We start from the raw sequence: 18,503 nt of genomic DNA, 5'->3' as shown, positions 1-18,503 counted from the left end.
ACCCGCACCTATCGACCAGGAGGCAGCTGACTACATTCATCCGACTTACCACTGAGCAGACTTCTAGGAGCAGCCACTTCTACGGCTGTCCAAAGTCTCCCTTTTAGGTTCGCACCACGATAAAGTCTGTGAGCCAATATGTGATATGCTAGTCTCTTTGTGGCTTGCCTCGCCGAAGCCTGCTCCCCATCCACGCTGCCAGGTGGTAATCTCCAGGCACATGTCGGCATTGACAGAAAAAGCATGCTGTCCGCTAGGTCCGCGTCAGGCACCGTGCCGCTTCGGACGCTGTAGCGCAAATACGAACAACACACGACGAGGAATAGCGCGAGCGGAGAACTGCACCTCCTAAGCTAAGGGTCATTTAGCCAGGAGGCGTTTTGGGGGCTTGCTGACTTACGTCCACCACGGAACACCAAACGTGCGCGTCAACACTTGAATAAGGCCATCACAACTACTTTCGGACTTCTTGAAAAGAGTGCGCGACGTCGCGTAAGAGGAAACGATCGGGATACCAGATTCCAGGAACCGGGAACTGAGGACCGGGGCAATCCAGTCGCCGTCTAACCCTTACCCACACTCCGACACGCGATGGCCCCCATGTAAATCAATTTGCATATGCGTCTTACGGGCTTTTGCACCCCTACGCGCACTGTACTTTGGGTAATCCCTGGCAAATCCCAGCTCCGAAGTGCTTTAATCCAGAGTGTCGGGCTTCGTGGATCGGAATCCTAGGTTCATTCCATCTTGACAGCTTCAACGGCACGGTCTTGTCGCGACACACAAACGCTTCGAGGAACGTATCCCAAGGATTCTGTTATTCTTTGTGCGAGTTTAAACGACAACTGGAAACACACGCCTCAGCAACCATGTCCACGGGCGCTGACTGGATCTCGCAGCATGATTTACTCCGGACAGACTACGCCATGCTGGCGATGACATCGACGGTCTTCATCGCACGGATCGGTGTTCAGATTTGGCGGCGCAAACCCATTGAAGCACAGGACATCCTGCTTTACATTGCATTCGCTGCCTATCTTGCTTTTACCATTCTTTACATCGTCATTACGCCCATTTTCTTCAGACTCCAGGCTCTCCAAGCTGGTCGCATTGCACCATGGCCCACCATGATGGAAGACATTATTCTCGCCGCGAAAGTCATGTGGCAGAGCGGAATGGAATATTGGACGTGTCTTTGGTTTGTTAAGTTCTCACTATTGGCACTATACAAGAAGCTGTTGTCTGGAATGCCCAAGAAGTACCTTTGGATCTGGTGGTTCACCTTGATCTTTTGCGTTGTGGTATGTAAGAGTTCACGTTGCTTTGTCTTTACGCACATAGCCTCCAGCAAGCATGACTAACTGGGCACAGACATGGGCAACGTGCATCATTACAGGCCCTGGTCTAGCCTGCAACGACACCAAGAGTTTCTTGGGCGAGGGCATTCTATGTTCATCGCCTAGCGAAACACGCCGGCAAACTGCGAATCTCTATTATGCATACGCAGTGGATACTGTAACCAACATGATGGGTGTGTTCAAACGCGTAACTTGATCATATTCTTAGTACTGACAAGTGGCAGTCATGTTCCTACCCATCAGGCTTATCTGGAACCTGCAGATGGAAAATCCGAAGAAGATCGGTTGCGGTCTCCTATTCGCATCCGGCCTTGTTTGTATACTGTTCTCAACTATCCGCATTGTGCAGGTTGGCCAGGATGGAAGGCCTCGCTCGCCAGATCCAAAGTGGCTGACCATGTGGACCATCATCGAATGTTCGACAGGTAAGTCCAACGCATCTCAATACACTCTACTCGGCTAACTTGATGTCAGCTATCATCATCGGTTGCTGTCCAGGGCTCGCGTCTGCAGTACCAAAGAGCCGCTTCCGACGAACAGACAGTATCTCCTACGACACACAGGGCTACGTTCGACAATCGCCTAATCGATCCAGTGGAAACGCGCCGAAGAGTCATGGCTTGAGGAATATGCTCGGTTCCAGAAATCGCGACAAGAACAGCGAGAAGATGTCAGGAGACATTAGTATGTCGAGGACTGGGCATGAGAGTGAGGAACAGCTTCCAGAACGCAGAACAACAGGCTCCGGTGTTCTTATCACAGATGAACTACGCGAGCAACAGAGGCTTCGGATGGAAGAAGATGAGCGCATGGAAGAGGCACGCCTCAAGTTTGAGCAGTCGCATGCGTGATCTTGATCGGCTGAATACATGAATCTCTTGATAAGCGCTCTAGATGCTGTGACAGTCTAATTGGAGTATTTAGTGAACAGTATTACGTTGTACTGTCTTTCGAGAACGATGACCATGAGTTGGTCCACGACTGTTGAAAAACACGATCACCTATCATTGAATGTCAAAGAGAGCCTCTCTTTGATCGCCGGCGCGTGTTACTTCTGTTCTCACTATTGGCAGAGGTGATGCAACATCTTACTCGTCTCCAAATAAAACATGCACTGCAAATGTCTGTCTGTATCTAACAGTGACTCTGATTATTATGACAAGGACACAGCTGTCAGTGACCTACTACCGGCAACACGGTCTAGGGGTTTGAACCAGCTGCGCTACAAAGCAGCTACGAGCCGCTTTGATCCACCATACAATGTCTCCGGGTGCTGTTAGAACAACCCCATAGAGCACATCCTGATCTATAATCGGGTGGCGAAGAAGGCGGGCGATGGAACAAGACGCACCGCGAGGCGCTAGTGGCAGCGGCAAGTGCCGAGCTTTGATTGCGCAGAACTTGAGCAGGCGCTCCGAGACAATTGCTTCCTTCTCCACAACCCACGCTCCAACCCACTGCACTTGACGCGCACCCATCTTCACGACTGACGACACATCTCTTACGACCGTCGCACTCCGTACCCGCGATAGCCTTACGTCACACGTCACAAAAGTCGCGTTCCTCGTCGCTCCCTTTGTTTTCCACCCACCGCCAACCTCGAATTCACGCGACAAGCCCATCAACCAACGCCTGCCTTCACCATGGCTGTCGATTTCTCGAGCGAGTCGCCGCTGGCGATGCAGCTGCAGCAGGTAGTCCAGCCCAAGCTCGCCGAGTTTGGGTGGACGACGGGCGGCGAAGACACGACGCTCTTCGAGTACATCCTCCTTATGCTGGCCAACGACAAGAACGAAGCGCAGGTCGCATCAGAACTGTCAAATGATCTGCTCGACCTGGGCCCGGAGAACACAGAGACACAGCAGTTTGCGCAGTGGTTATTCGAGCAGATCGAGCACCTCAAGCAGTCGAGCGGCGGCAACGCGCAGGTCACACAGTCAATCGAGAACCAGATGGACAGCACCTCAAACGACAACTCGGCAGCTGCGCAAGATACAGATATGGAAGGCGCGTCAGAAGGACAAGGCAATATGTATGTGAACCCTCCACTTTCCCGCCCCTTTAGGGCAGCTCCACAACCGTGGAAAAACTGCAAGGAGATCGCGCAATCACGCGCATGCCAAATCAAGGCGACGTCGAAGCTTGCCGTGGCTCCTCTGCGCTCACGTTCCTCGTATCAAAACCTGCAGATTCTAACCGCAAACAGTCCTACAGGCCCCAAGGCTATGCGCAACGGCAGCGGTGCCCAAGCAGCACGTCCAGCACGAGGCGGCCGGATGCTCAACCAACTTAATAAGAACATGGACCGCAACAGCGAGTCGGTGTTACATCGCGTACGTGGCGCCGGCGGTGGAGTTGGTCGTGTGAACGCGCACGCCCGCGATCCGCCAAAAGGCCCACGGGGCCAGAACATCGGACGCGGAATCGAGGCAATGGCAAACGGCCGCGGTATGGGCAACGCCAACATGAACATGGGCCAGAACAACATGAACGGTATGGGTATGGGCGGTATGCCAGGAATGCCTATGCCGGGAATGGGTGGTCAGAATGGCATGCCTGGCATTGGCCTGAACCCGCAACAGCAAATGGCCCTGATGCAGATGTACGAGCAGCAGGCACAGATGATGCAGCAGATTTTCTCCGGTGGCCAACCAACCGGCTTCGTCAACCCCAATTTCAATGGCAACAACCGCGGACCTAAGAAGCCGTTACATCAACGCATAGACCGGTCACACCAGGGCGGCAGAGGCATGAACCCGAATGCTAAGACTTTCACCAAGAAGGAAGGCGAGGACGAAACGATGGCAGATGGTCCAGCTGGAGAGAGCGGCAGCGGTATGGACGTCGAACTGCCTTCCGGCCGCCCAGATCCCTCGTCCACCATGTGCAAGTTCAACTTGCGATGCAGCAACCCCGACTGCCACTTCGTTCACCAGTCGCCCGCTGCGATTCCCGGAACCCCGGTCGACATGAACGATACGTGCGACTTCGGTGCGGCATGCAAGAACAAGAAGTGTGTCGGCAAGCACCCATCGCCTGCGCAGCGACAGAAGTTCCAATCAGAGCAGGAGTGCGCCTTCTGGCCCAACTGCCGTGATCCCTCGTCGTGCCCCTACAAGCATCCCACATCAAAGCCTTGTCACAACGGCGCCGACTGCGCTGTCGAGGGCTGCAAGTTTGGACACAGTGCCATCATGTGCAAGTTCAACCCGTGTCTTAACGCGCGCTGCTTGTATAAGCATGAGCCTGGTCAGAAGAAGATCACTACAAATAAATGGGTCGCCCCCAAGGAGGGAGAACACGTTAGCGAGAGAAAATTTGTTGACGACGAGCAAAAAGAGGAGTTGATTATTCCGGGCAAGGACGAGGAGATGCAACAGGCACCGGCGAACGAGGGCCTGGACGTGCAGGCATAGAAGGATCCTGAGCTATTTTACTGGGACGTAGGTGGTGGATATGATACCATTGAGATGACGGGCAGGTGATGTTGGGTGGAACGTAGAGCATTGTATTATAGTCTGGATCTGCTGGACGAGGCGTTAGGGTTGGAGGCATGGCCCCAACGAGGAGGAGAGAGAATTACTTGTTTCTGGCGGCCCGCGTTGGCTGCGCTCTTCTTCTTACATATTCGCATCCTCTTACGCGTGACATTTGTGACTTTCTGACATGTCCCCTGGATGTACCCGCTGTTTTGCAACGATTACTCACCAGGCAAAGTGCTGCACGCATTTGCAGTCATGCATCTACCATGTGTACTTGATATAGTAGGACTACGAAATACTGTAATAGCTGCGAAGCCGACTATATGCATGATCACGGATAACACGGTACCACAAGCCTTGGGAGTATAGCGATTCGCGCTCACGGTGGACTATCGAATGGAGACTATTCCGAACAAGGCTTAGCCCGTCCGCCACGTTTGCTCAGCCACCCTCTTTCGTACGCCGCGACATCTGGTGTGTGATCAACTCCGCATTCTACTTGTACTTCTGACCACTTTGTCGCTCCTTCCTTTTACTCCAGTAAACCTTGCCTTCCCTACTTACCCTTCATTCCTTCCTTCTTCACACTTTTCCCGGAGGATCGCCATTCACACCTGGCACAACCCCCCAACAAAGTTCGATCGACAGCTGGAAGAGATTACCCAGCCTTGCCGCCCAGTAAACGACGTAACAGTCTTTTTGCCTTCCGAGGAGTCCATCACACTTACACCACACTCTCTGTAATCCTCGCAAACTACCAACATGTCTAAACCATACGTACGTCTGCCTCGCATCCGCTAGCGTCTCCTGTCGCAATGCGCGCGACATTCCCATCTCCTATCCAATCCAGTCGCAACCACAACCACGTGCTAACCCTCTCTCAGGACCAAGGCGCACCACCCGCCTATCCCCCACCAGCGCACCAAGATGCTGGCCCAGCCCCCGGCGGCATGCAGCCCTCATACTACAACCAAGGCGGCGCCCAACCCGACTACTACGGCGGCAGCCCGAACCCCTACCAACAAGGCCAGCCTGGCCCCTACGGACCGCCACAGGGCCAGTATGGTCCTCCTCAAGGACAATACGGACCTCCCCAAGGAGGATACAACGGCCAGCAGATGCAGTACCAGCAGGGCCCACCGCCCCCGGGCGGCTACTACCAGGACGACAGGAGGGCTGATGGCGGTGGTGGCGGTCTATTTGCGGGATTGTGCGCTGGTTTGGCGTGCTGCTGTTGCTTGGACTGCTTGTTCTAGACGCGTTGTCGAAACAAGCAAGGCTGGATGGGATGATGGAGATGGGACGCGCAAGAGGCGGCATACCAGATGGAGCAATTTGGCTTTTTGACCGCCGGAGATGCGTATACCATGCGAAGACGGATCGAGAAGACGAGGAATCCGCGTACAAGCTATAGACCGAGGTTTCTTTTGTTCACACTGGGGTCTCTTTGGATATGACTGATTATCGATTTGGAGGCATATCGAGGAGTGCTGCCAGCTATCAACTTACCTAATTCGACGATTTCTTTCTCGGAATTCCGCTCGTACTTGTTCCTGTTTCGAACGCCCATAGTTATGGTTATTGGCTGATTGTACAGGTATTTGCGTTCGAGGACTGTTTGCCAGCACGCCGAGTGCGGCGACTTGAACGAACGTCGTGTTTGCGTGCCACGCAAGTAAAGTCCGAGGTGCCATCATTCACCCCAATGCGCCAATGCGCACTCTTGGAGTCGAGCGAAATGCAATTGATTGCTGCCACGCAAGCACCGATGTACACTCACCTTCGGCCCTTAGTTTCTCAACTACAACCGCACGATTCCCTGGACTTACTCTAGAAAGGCTGTGAAGCATCGCCGCTACGGGTATATAGATAAGTTTCTGACGACAGCTCGGTCACCGACATCGGATCGCCTGACCGGCGCTCCCTCACCGTACTGAGGGGGCTAGACGAGGACGTTGGCAGGCGTGGAAGTTGTGAATCAACAAACATCTCTCATCACATCTTTCTTCACATCTTGAGAACTTCACCGCTGCAGAGTTGAGACATGGCGGACAACAACAACCCCTCAGGGTACACTCCTCCTGCTCCTGATGCCGTTTCCGCTTCCGATATACCATCGCCAGCATCTCCCACCATGGACCTGCCTGGATATGTACCGCCTGTATATGAAGTATGTGAAATTTTACCATGTTGTTTGCTGCAGATCAGCTAACTAGCTCAGATATCTAAACAGTGCCAGGAAGAAGCAGAAGGGACAATGTACCCAGACCAGCCCGACAATCCGAATAACGAGCACAAATGGCTGTACTGCGAGAACCACAGCGGGGACACTCTTGGATATTTTGGATGCGTCTGTGATAAGACACAAGAGTTTGGCCGCAACCAGTACTTCTCCGCAGATTGCATATTGAGGGAATTGGTCGGTGACGACAAAAGAAGGCGTGCGTACCGTGCCCCCGCCCCAAGGAAAGTAGAAAATGAGTGAGAGAGCTAACCCACAACCGGCTAGTATTTCTTAAGCAGTACTCTTCAGGCTGTATTGGTAAGACCTTGATCGATCTCACTGGAGCCTGGGCTCAGTACAATCCGCATATCCCAGTCTCCACTTCTACCACTGCGCAGTCCACCACCACCACGAGCTCTCAACCTAGTACGTCTACTCAACCGAGTACACTGACTCAGGCCACAAGCGCGACCACTTCTGCGGCGTCCTCGAAGACTACTACGACGCGACTCACCACTACAATCACCAATTCGACAGCTACAGTCATGCCAACTCCGACGGGTCCGGCCGATGGGCAGATACCAATCTGCGGAGTATGCGCCACCGTTTGCACCCTTCGACACACTCGCTAACACATACTAGATCCCACAGAAATGCATGACGACAAAGCCACAGGGCGAGGCGTTATGTGTCATGGGCGATCTAGACTGCATCTGCAAGGCCAGCAACTCACTTGAACACAACACAGAGTTCAACCAGCAGTGCGTTCTCGACGCTTGCTATGGTGACATTGGCAGAGAAGGTAAGTCGTATTCTGTGAAGTACAACTTAACGTCGTTCACCACTAACTTCGCTACAGAGTTCCTTGATAGTCTCTTTTACCACTGCAAGAAGGTAGACAAGGAGCTCACCGACATACCGAAACGATGGGAGCCCTACCTTCCAGCCACATTCCCTTCCGCACCCGACTCGACGACTAGTGACCCCAAGAATCCTGCGCCTGCTCCAGCCGGTGTCAAGCTCAACGTCCAATCCATTGTGGGAATTGTCATCGGCGCCCTTCTCGTCCTTGCTATAGTTTTCGCATTGCTGTGGCTCTGGTGGAAGAAAAAGAGGGAGGCCAAGAAGCTGCGCGTCGAAAACGCTCAGATGCTAGACGCTATGAACCCTGACGGCGTGTCTAGGAGGATCAATACCTTAATGAGCGACTCATCAATCCGTCACTTCTCAGATCGCCAGGAGATCGACAGTACAGGCTCCGACGCCGCAGCATCAAGGCACGGTACCGCATCCACCTACAACGACGCGACACTCGTCGGCTCACCGCGGAGCACGACTGTCTTCCCCCTCAGCCCTACAACCCCTAAGAGCCCAATCCCCGAGTACGGTACAGCCGATGAAGACTGCGCCATGTCGACGTTCGTCAGGTACCCCGGTCACAAGCCGTACAACGATCAATTCGAGCTACCCAACAACCAGCTTCGCGGCAGTCAAGTCATGCAGGGCCAGCGCAATACGCAAGATGACTCAGCGAGCGAGTACAGCGCACGCCGACCTAGCTACGGCGATGACTCCATCGACATACGCCAGGACAGGGAATCGCGAGCACAGTTTGAACGGATGCAGCGGGATGAGTGGGAGAGAAATGGGGATCTGGAGCCACGCCACAACCGGGGAGGTGCATTTTGAGATTGCGTGTTTTGGGTTTTATTGATATCTCCTCGTTTCTACCGGTGAACTGCTTCGGAATATATCCTTGCGGCTCGTGTAGCAGCTCCTGCGGATGCCCGTTGGGCGACGAGCTAGGTTTAGGCTTATCTCCGTTGACCAAGTCGTACGGGACTAGGCGGTGCATGCGAACCGGTAGTACAGAACAATCTCAAGTGCGGCTTTTATGTGGCTAGCCGTTTGCCAAGTGCCGTTGAGATTGTTTATGTTGGTGTTTTGTGTGAGTTGAGGTAGGGCATGTGCTCTGATTGGGCAGTGGAGAAGGTCAGAGGTGAGAGAGCAATCGCGGGCGTTTGCACTTAAAAGCGAGTAAGGCTGAATCTCTTCTGCTCTTGATGGGCTTCTTCTTCTTCGACTCGATCTAGCCATCAACGCTTACGTTCGACATGATACTTTACGTGCTATTCTTGCTGATCAGCATCGTCGCGGCGCAAGCGCGTGATCAATTCTGTGTGCCTCCGAAGCCACCACTACCGCTTCCTGACTGTACTGTAAGTTGCTTGTACTGGCCATGCAGCTATTCTGGTAAACTATGTCACTGACACTGGTGCCAGAGGCAATGTCTCGTCGGCGAGGGCAAGTTTCTCGATGGCAATTGCGCCGATAACCTCGCTGGCTTTTGTAGCCTTCCAGACGTTATCCCCATACACTTCAACATGTTTGGTCCGTGTATTCTCGGTGCATGTCCAAGCTTGACGGACCGACAAGGTAAGTCTCGAATGTGCGCGACACACTTGATCCAGACATACTAATAAGAGACCGCAGACTATGTGAATCTATTCTTCGCAGCGTGCGAGGATAAAAACGTCAGATTCATATCTAGCGAAGACTATTTCAACTACAAGGACTTGCTCAAGGACACAACATCGAGTAGTACTGCGAAAATTACTGTAACTGTGCTATCATCTACCAGTGATCCACACGCGTCAACAAAATCGGGAGGAGATGCACCCATTGATTCTACGGATAGTACCATCACTGGAGTCCCAGTAACATCGGTCGCTACTTCTACAGACACAGGACAATTGGCAGACGCATCTTCCCAGCCATCACTGTCAGCGTCTCCAACGCCATCGAGCTCCACAACAGAAGGGGGAACGACATCAGTTGGGCCAGCGCCGCTCCCGAACGACACTGGTCTCGCGGAATCTACGTCGAAGGGGCAAAATGGCGTGACTGTCCACTCGCATGTCACTATCACTGCAACCTCGAAAGCCGCACCTCAATCTACCGCCACTGCCGCTGCTGCGCCTACACTCAGTACCACCGCTATCGCTGGTACAGCAGCAGGCGGTACCGTAGGTATTGCGCTCATCATCGGCCTCATATTCCTCTTTATGCGCCGTCGCAAACGCCAATCTTCACTGGCGTCTCCAGCAGATATATGGGAGCCCTCTCGCAACACCAGCCCGAAGCCTAAATTGCCAAATATCCAGGATGATTCGAGCTTCGGTCGATACTCGGAGATGGGAGCCGGTGTACCGATGCGCCAACGCTCGAAAGCCGAGCTACACAGCGAGGATATATCAGTGCCACGTCCCCAAACAGGCTACTTCAGACCCCCAGAGATGCATAGTGAAGGCAGCGAAAACGCGCGATACTATAGTTCAGCACAGCTACCTGAACCGCATCGTCATGGAAGCAACATGGAGTCTCGATACCCTGAGCTGAGTTCACACGCCGTGACTAGCCTATCATCACCCACATCGCCCATCTCTCAAATTTCAACAATGCAAGGCTGGCATGCAAATTCGCCTTCCGGCGGTCCGACTATCAGAATGAGCAGCACTGATCTCCGTAGCGAGGGAGTGAGAAGTCCCGTCAGCGAACTTGGCACGAATGCACCTCTACGCTCTACACGCTCGGCTGAACTGCATGGTGCGGGGACCCTGAGTCCAATGAGTGAGCTTGGTACTGATAGCTTTCATGGTGCGGGTCATGGAGCGGCTGAGTTGCACAATGAACCTCTACTTCCGCCGCAGCTTGATGCAAGAATTCAAGGAAACGTACCGGATGGCGTCGCGGAGATGGAGGATTTGAATATGCATAGAGGCGATCGGCCTGGGGTTTCTACGAACTTCTGATCATTTGGCGCTTGAGCTAGACTGGAAGTTTTCAAGCAGATGGTGTACGATTATAGGGAATTAGTAATGAAAAGCAAGATTGCATGGCAAGTTTACTTCCCCACAATCCAATCGGGCATTTGACCTCAAGTCGTAAGGTTTTGTTGGGTTTCTTGTCATACTCTCTAATTTAAACGCATGTATAGACAAGGATATGGCCAGTAAGGATCTTGACTGTAGCGCTGGGGAAGATTCAACTCACCGGCGCGGTGTACGAACATGCATCCCTGTTGCAGTGCCACGTTAGTGTAACGATCCGTGGGTGACAGCCGCCTTATTGGATCGTGAAACAATGTCAATGTTGTCGCAAGGCAGAATCTTTACAGCTCAGCGTGAAAAGAACGCAATAAAGTCCGGCATAGGATCGAGAAACGCGTTTACATAGTTGGCTTGCTCGGAAAAGCGTGGGGGGGAGGTATCGAGCAATCCAGCAATCTACAGGGCACTTCCAATACTCCTCACTGAGCCTACAGTCTCACCGTCTCTCTCTCCGATACGTGAAGCTTCCATCAACATTCCATGCAGGTTTCCGTTAGTGTAAGTATTGACGGGTCGGTCGTTCAGCCCTATCGGGCATTCTCTCAGCTCGTTGGGAGATTAGAAAGCGCTGGGACCGGCCTCTTCGTGGCTATGTACTGATATACATGTACAAAGTGACTTGTTTGGAAAGAGAGCCGCATGTTATCCCAAAAGATTGTTGCTTCCCACGAGAAGTTGTGTAAACAGTGAGTTTCAATAAGCGAGCTCTGTATGTTGTGTACGTTGAGACAGAATATTGGGGAGACCTTTGACCATGTCGAAATGGAAATCGTAAGAGGATACCGTGCGCAAAAGCCTCTGAGTCTACGGATAAAAGCACGCTGTAGCTCTGGGCGTACTGACAGCTCAAACCCATACACCCAAACGCTCAGCTAGCCTCAAAAACACCAAACAGTTGACACGCATTAGCTCAAAAACTTTGTAAGTGAGTGCTTCCTCGTTTTCAGTCCATAGCCATGACGACTAACACCAAAGACCACAGCAATCCAACCCAACCCAATCATGGCAACCACAACACTCGCTACCTCTATTGTCGCAACCTCCGCTTCACCCGCAGAAAGCGCCACTTCCACCAATCCCAACGAGTATGTCTACTTCGGCGTTCACGGCAAAGCCATCATGATCGGCCTCGCAGCCACAGTTGCGCTTCTCTTCTTCATCCTCGTCTGCATGGCGTGCTGCTGGCCTAAAGAGAAGAAGCGCAACGACCAAGGAGGCTATGTGACGACGACTTATTGGAACGGCGCTGGGAAGAAGGGGAGATGCTGTTAGATCGGATGATAATGGTATGGGATTGGAGGTTGAGCGATAGCGCGGCTGGTCGGAAGGGTACGATGTGAATGCGGTGGTCTTCGAGATAAAATGAGGTGCCAATACTATACACTGCGATACAAATAATACAGCTTGTTGAACTGAAGTGACTACTAAGCGACATCTTGAAGAAATAGGGAGGTTAATGCCCGTCAGCCCACCAGGCCTCCACCAACACCCCATCGGTAAACTAAGGATCATAGGACGTGTGCAAGCAGCGCGATCATGGCTGCTTGTAAGACTTACTCCTCATCCCTCTTTCTATCTTAACGAACTTTTTCCTGCATCCTGGCTGAACAAGATGGCTGGCAACCTTACATTCAGTGCACCATCTAGGCACCCCAAATGCCACAACAGTCCCTTTACTATCCTCAGAGACACCGTTCACAACGTCCTGCAGCGAGCGGGCTGGGTCGGTCGGCAGCGAATTCTTCAAGACCATCTGTACGGCACTGATGATGGTATATGCCGCGTCGTTACTAGCTGTATGACCATCGCGAAACTCCACGCCAAAGTGTGGGATCAAAGTTTTTAGTGCGATTTGCTGGCCCTTTTGCTGACACTTTCCACGAATACCCTGCTCGTTCGCGATCTTCTGGGTATCGATGATGGCGACGACGTTGCTGTCGAATTTGGGGTCGATACCAAGCTCTTCTTGCAGCATCCGAAGGTCGTTCTTGACTGAGTGGCCGAGAAATATGACTGGGCATTTAGGACCATCCTCGTTGTCATCATCGATAGGCCACGCGAGTGTTTCGACTAGGAAGTCTTTGGCGTCTTCCTTCGTGGCAAAGCGCGTTGAGCCGAAGTGATTTCTTTCGGGGTTTCCTCGGACGAACCTCCAGTTGATAAGGTGTGCGTTCTCGCGTACACGAATGTGATAGTAGTAGATATTCCGCAAGATCTTTTCCCCATGTATACCGGGACTGTTGAGAACTGGCGCCATTTCTTTCCGCGAAAACGTATTGAGCCCATATTCTGTCAGCACTCGTGGCTCTATCTCGTGCATTTCGCAATCCATGGTGACAACGATGGTATGCGCCGCTAGTGGTGGTGCGCCGGGTATCTCCATACCAAGGCCATACTTCAATATCTGGGTATGGCTTTTGCCCAGGAAGAAGCGTCGGACCTCTTCCATGGGCGTTTCAACAACATGCGAGACGGTAGCTGTGTTGGTGCCATAGAGTTCCTCGAGAGAATCAACCGAGTTGATCGAAGCGCTTGAGGACATGGCAAGCGATTAATATATGTGTGCTGATACCAGATATTGGGTTTCTGGTCAGGAAGTTTTGTATCGTGAATATTGTGATCGCGTTGAAGCTATTAGAATCGCTAATGAAGAAGACTTTTCGGGGGGTTAAATAAAGTTGTGTGCCTTTATAGACCCGTGGTTGTTGTTAATGAGGTGCGATCTAGCACGGTGGCCCCGTATATGGTACCAGGGTTCGCGGCGTCGCTACCTGTAACCTATATCTAGAGATGCCAGTAGAAGCTCGAGTATTACCACGCCAATGGTGACCCCACCATGAGTAGAGCGTATGATAATGCTGCATTGCCGAGTTATATGTACCAGCTTGGTCAGCCCTGCATACTGGAGGATTAGCATACGCGGGCATGGCGAAAACCTGCGTTGTACTGTCTGATACCTCATTGGCATGCTTACTATTCTTCGTAAGCTGATGTTTTGCATTGGTAAGAGTAAAGAATTGAGTGATGTGACAATGTCATCATGGCATAGAACCAAGGGTAGTCCCGTGCTGCATGCTGTGCATCCGAACCTCCGCATGTACGCGCACTCGTTGTTCTACTCAGATGCACTTGGTCGATAATCGCGTGTTGTTATAGTACCAGAAGACGCATTTAGCGACATTACTTGACTCTGAATGGGTGGCTTGATTCCAAGAGAGTTACAATTACCTAGGTCATGACTGGAGCTACAGTCGGACCCTCTTCTCCTACCTGAGCTCGCCCAGTGTGCGCGGCTAGCGCTTCCAAACAGATGACTCGAATCGCAGCTTCGTAAGATAGTTCTTTGCTTCTGGAATCCGTAGAAGCGGCTAAGTTCGCAATCTCATGAAGCTGGTGCTACAAAATTTCTCATGGAGGAACCTCGAAATGGACTTGCCAGAACGTGATCTCTCGACCCGAAAGAAGTAGTATGCGCTGCGTCACGAAGTCCAGCATCGAGCGAACCTTCTCGTACCCTTTGGCTTTCAGCCGATCAGATGTGAGTGGCTTAGAAGCCCATGAGTATGGCGCATTGCTAGACATATCGAGGTCGCCTTGTATTTCGAGCTGCTCAAGCGCGACACGCCCGAGCCGATGCATGTCTTTCATTGCCACGAATACGTCTCTCCATGCTGCTATGCTCGTACCTGTGACTGTGACATGCGAAAAGCTCACATCTTCTAATGTTGAGCGATGACGGAGAAGCATCCGAAGCAAATTGCGCCCGTGACTGCGAGACCGGAAGAGATGTAACGTTCGAAGACTGGTCCAGGAAGACTGCACAAAGACAGTCCGCAACATCCGGTACTCAAAGTCACAGCTGCGTCCATAGAAGTGCTCGACTGCAGTAGCATAGATCAACATCTCCGATATCCATGTTAGCAAGGCAGGAACCTCGCTGCCATCGATATCACTCATTGCGCAATCGAAGGTTAGACTTCGTATCCGAGGAGCCATAGCTCTCCAGCTTTGATGGCCAGTATCGTAAATCTTGCCGTTCGATGGAAGGTTGGCCGCGGTGATTGTCAGGTCAACCGTGAGCTTGTCCAAGTCAACCGTGCTCAGTATCTTCGAGAGATTCTCCAGCATGATGATCTCGGCGTAATACTCCATGAAGAGAAGGCCATCGAGGCTAAACTCTAATAGAGTTTTCGAACCAGATGGGGCCAAATCGGTGGTCACTTCGATAGCGTGTGCCCCGACTGCGCGATAGAGCGACATGGTACCCCGACTCCGCAGTATGGGCTTGGCGAATCGTTCTTCGTAGTATGCTCCTATAGGACGGGGATTGATCTTGATGCTCTTCAAGTTCGTAAGCTTTCCGATGGCATCTCGAACGTATTCGGCCGCTATGCTAAAGCGGTTCTGGTGCTCGACCAGTCTCTTCAGCGTGCCTTCGTACTTTTGAAGCCAGTGGGTATAGCCGCCTCGGTCATTCCAACGAACCACTAATGCTGATCCTGAACCTCTTCCAGTAAGGCCTTTCCACAGCGGCTCCGGAAGCTTGACCATGGGCCATACAGGTCGGGCAGAATCCATGTGTATGTAGCTCTGAGGGTGTGGACATCCCATAGACGGCTCTTCCCACGGCTCTTTGATATATCGAAGGTCCACATCCAGATTCGTGTTTAATATCTCCGGGCCGAACTCCAACTCTTCCACGTATGTGCACAGATGCTCGTTTTCAGATAGGTCTTTCAGAATGGCCAGACTCCATGGCATCAGGCTGAACTTGGATGAAGAGAGATGACGCTGTAGGAATGCGTCTTGGGTCTTCGAATGGATGATTCGACTAACGAGACGGAGACTAGAAAGGCTTATGGGGTCAAGGATGAAGCTCTCTCCGTCTGCGTACGACGCCCGTGAGTGGCAAATCTGCGTCCAGATCTCAGGGGGTAAACCTTCAAACGTAGGTTCTGGTTTTCCAGGGAGTGGCGGCTCTGACATCGCTCGTGCGGAAAATAGTTCAATGTGTGCCAAGCTGCGAAGTGGTGGTCAAGAAAGGCATTTGGCGACGTATAACAGGAAGTGAGCTGGAAAGGTTTGCCCGTCTCCCTGGAATCGCTTTCTCACAGGTGGGTAAGCGACTATGACACGCGAAAGATAATCATCTCTCCTAATACCGTGGCTTCTATGGCGATTTCGAGAAGAGACCATAATCAGATGTCAGGAAACTAAAGTCTCCTGCAATATGTCGCCAAACAGCTGTGGAATGGGTAGGTAAAACAGATGTTTACGTCTCAGAAACTCCACCATGTTGACTGGGCCCATTAATAAAGAAGGTTCTAGAAGATTACCGTAACTGCTGCACCAGGGGGAACAGGTCAATCCAATGGCCTACTTGCAGTGTTTTCCAGTGCCAGCATCTATGCAGTGACAACGCCCAGGGTAGCTCGAGGTTGCGTGGCCCTTGCACGTAGTTGAGCTGCAGATGGATGCTAAGCCTTCGTGTACCTAGGTATCTGCCCAATGGAGGCGCACTCGATCAGCCACACGTTGGGCGGCCGTATTGCATCCGGTTTGGCTGTTGAAAGACAAGGAACCTAATGATACCCGAATGATGTTTCTGGAATGCGCAGAAGTAATAACGTGATGGACATCGCATCTAGCTCGCGACAGAGTGCGAGGCATTGGGTGGGGTGGCCAAGTCCTGGTCAAAGCTTCTTGGCGTCGCGTCTCCTTCCAGTGGTCCCGCGACGCGAAGATGACGCGACATTCCGCCCTTGGCTTTCTGACCACCTGCGCCAACTTGGGCCCAATAGCAACACCTCGCATCGTCGAACAGTCCCAGGTCTGAATCAAGACAACACACGAGAAATGGTTGCTCAAAGTAAGAAAGCCTGCTTATTGCGTCACTTTAGACACAAACGAGATATTTGGCGCATCTGAACAGGTTTTATTGAAATCATCGAATCACGCTCATCACCCGAAATACATACGACCGACACGTCCGCCACTGCATAAGCACGCTTCTGCTTGAACCCCCAAACCCGACGCGCTCAAGACCTCCTCGGAGCCGAACTCGTCTTTCCAATCCCGCCGCCACCTACGCCAAAAGTACCCGGCCTCTTGCTTGGCTGGAAACTCATCTGTCTCGTCTCATTTGTGGCGGGCTGGGAAGGCGCCACGGGAACGGGATCCGGCAGAGCAGGCGCGGAGGTCTTCGCCGGACATGGCATTGCCGGAGTAGACTTGGAGGGGGCTGTGAAGCCGGCAAACACAAATGGAGGGGCGGCAGAGGCGACATACTGAGTCGCGCAGGAGGTATTCCGTGCGTTCTGCATGATAGCAGGAGGGGCACTGAAGGTGTTGTAGCCGACGGGGGGTACCGAAGAGGCAGCGGCCACGACGGCTGGAGTGGAAGCGACGACGACACTGGGACCAGCCTCGACAATCCTGTTGCCAAAGACGCGTAGACCAGACAGCGGGTACCGAATGCCATGAAGGCGCAAGCCACCTAGACAATAATTAGTGAATGGTCTTGGAAGCAGTAGAGGATATATTAGGAGGACATACCTTGTGGAAGGAGAGGACATGGGAGGCCCTCAAAGACCGCAATGGCGTAGTCCAGGTAAGTCTGGAACTGCGTTCCGTCAATACCGAGCTCCGCAAGGTCAACGCCAGCATTGCCCGCAAGAGCCCCAAGGAACAACACCACGACGGTCATCTGAAGACCTCCCGCCTCCACCATCCGGTGGATGTACTCCTTGAGGGCGTTGAATATGGCGACTTGGGCGTCGCGCTGGTACATATCGCGGCCGTGCTGAAGAGCGATCGGCTCCAGCTCGTTCACCCTCTTCCTCTTGGCCTCAAGGGCCACCTCCAGCCGGTTTCGCTCGCAGAGAAGGGTCGACACCGTTGTGTCGTTGCGCTTGTGGATAATGGCATCTTTCAGCCGGGAAATCTCGTCGCACTTTGACTGAAGCTCCAGCTTCAGCTTGGCGATGGTTTGGTAGGAGGTGAGGCGGTCGGCGTCAACGGCGGTGACGTTGTAGTGTCGCTCATACATGGCGACTTTGCCGGTCAACTTGTTGATCTGGCGCCGGAGCGTTTCGAAGGTGGCCTCACAGTCGACCAGCGACTGCGTACCGGGAGGGGGGACGTAAGCGGCACTCGAATTCTGCTCAAATGCCAGCACTTGAGCTTTCAGGGCCGCTATCGTCGTGTCGCGAGAGAGGACAGCAAGCTCACGAACCAGCGCGGCGAGAGTCCCGACAGAGGCAGAGAGGGCACGGCAGGCGGGTGGCGAGGACCAAAGGACAGAGCAGCCGGCGAAGAACCATGCCCCAGAAGATAGATGGGGACCAGCCCCATCCTCCAGCGCGGCTGGGAGGAGATCCAGAAGGCTGAACGAAGTTGCGACCGGGAGAGCGAAGACCATGACTGCGACCAGCGCAAAGAAGAGGAAAGTAGACGACATATCGGTTTGTTTTGAGGGTGTTTTATCGTTATGAGAAAGATGGACGGTCAAGAGCAGGAGGTAGACTTTATATGCTGACTGGGAACTGTG

At 52.7% G+C, this 18,503-nt stretch overlaps 7 protein-coding genes across 7 annotated transcripts; 4 read left to right on the top strand and 3 right to left on the bottom strand.

Annotated features, from left to right (window-relative positions):
• Positions 1–869: 869 nt before the first annotated feature.
• On the top strand, positions 870–2,209 carry J4E85_000203 (uncharacterized protein; the record flags this gene model as incomplete). Its single annotated transcript, XM_051464496.1, has 4 exons — positions 870–1,301; positions 1,372–1,531; positions 1,583–1,783; positions 1,833–2,209. 4 exons carry the CDS (start codon positions 870–872, stop codon positions 2,207–2,209), a joined length of 1,170 nt encoding a protein of 389 aa, XP_051331017.1.
• Positions 2,210–3,001: 792 nt separating this feature from the next.
• Positions 3,002–4,774, top strand: J4E85_000202 (uncharacterized protein; the record flags this gene model as incomplete). The annotated part of the gene is made up of 2 exons (XM_051464495.1): positions 3,002–3,390; positions 3,565–4,774. 2 exons carry the CDS (start codon positions 3,002–3,004, stop codon positions 4,772–4,774), a joined length of 1,599 nt encoding a protein of 532 aa, XP_051331016.1.
• An 828-nt stretch (positions 4,775–5,602) lies between these two features.
• On the top strand, positions 5,603–6,096 carry J4E85_000201 (uncharacterized protein; the record flags this gene model as incomplete). Its single annotated transcript, XM_051464494.1, has 2 exons — positions 5,603–5,617; positions 5,725–6,096. 2 exons carry the CDS (start codon positions 5,603–5,605, stop codon positions 6,094–6,096), a joined length of 387 nt encoding a protein of 128 aa, XP_051331015.1.
• An 878-nt stretch (positions 6,097–6,974) lies between these two features.
• Positions 6,975–8,753, top strand: J4E85_000200 (uncharacterized protein; the record flags this gene model as incomplete). Its single annotated transcript, XM_051464493.1, has 3 exons — positions 6,975–7,010; positions 7,707–7,866; positions 7,924–8,753. 3 exons carry the CDS (start codon positions 6,975–6,977, stop codon positions 8,751–8,753), a joined length of 1,026 nt encoding a protein of 341 aa, XP_051331014.1.
• Positions 8,754–12,507: 3,754 nt separating this feature from the next.
• J4E85_000199 (uncharacterized protein) lies at positions 12,508–13,496 on the bottom strand (the record flags this gene model as incomplete). Its single annotated transcript, XM_051464492.1, has 2 exons — positions 12,508–12,530; positions 12,584–13,496. 2 exons carry the CDS (start codon positions 13,494–13,496, stop codon positions 12,508–12,510), a joined length of 936 nt encoding a protein of 311 aa, XP_051331013.1.
• An 866-nt stretch (positions 13,497–14,362) lies between these two features.
• J4E85_000198 (uncharacterized protein) lies at positions 14,363–15,940 on the bottom strand (the record flags this gene model as incomplete). The annotated part of the gene is made up of 1 exon (XM_051464491.1): positions 14,363–15,940. One exon carries the CDS (start codon positions 15,938–15,940, stop codon positions 14,363–14,365), a length of 1,578 nt encoding a protein of 525 aa, XP_051331012.1.
• Positions 15,941–16,992: 1,052 nt separating this feature from the next.
• J4E85_000197 (uncharacterized protein) lies at positions 16,993–18,413 on the bottom strand (the record flags this gene model as incomplete). The annotated part of the gene is made up of 2 exons (XM_051464490.1): positions 16,993–17,450; positions 17,510–18,413. 2 exons carry the CDS (start codon positions 18,411–18,413, stop codon positions 16,993–16,995), a joined length of 1,362 nt encoding a protein of 453 aa, XP_051331011.1.
• Positions 18,414–18,503: the final 90 nt, after the last annotated feature.

Source organism: Alternaria conjuncta, assembly GCF_024043145.1.
Source record: "Alternaria conjuncta strain BMP 0040 chromosome Unknown scaffold_1, whole genome shotgun sequence".
In the NCBI taxonomy this organism is placed as follows: Eukaryota; Fungi; Ascomycota; class Dothideomycetes; order Pleosporales; family Pleosporaceae; genus Alternaria; species Alternaria conjuncta.
The sequence above is the reverse complement of the archived record's forward strand: the minus strand, read 5'-3'. Positions and strand labels throughout refer to the sequence as shown.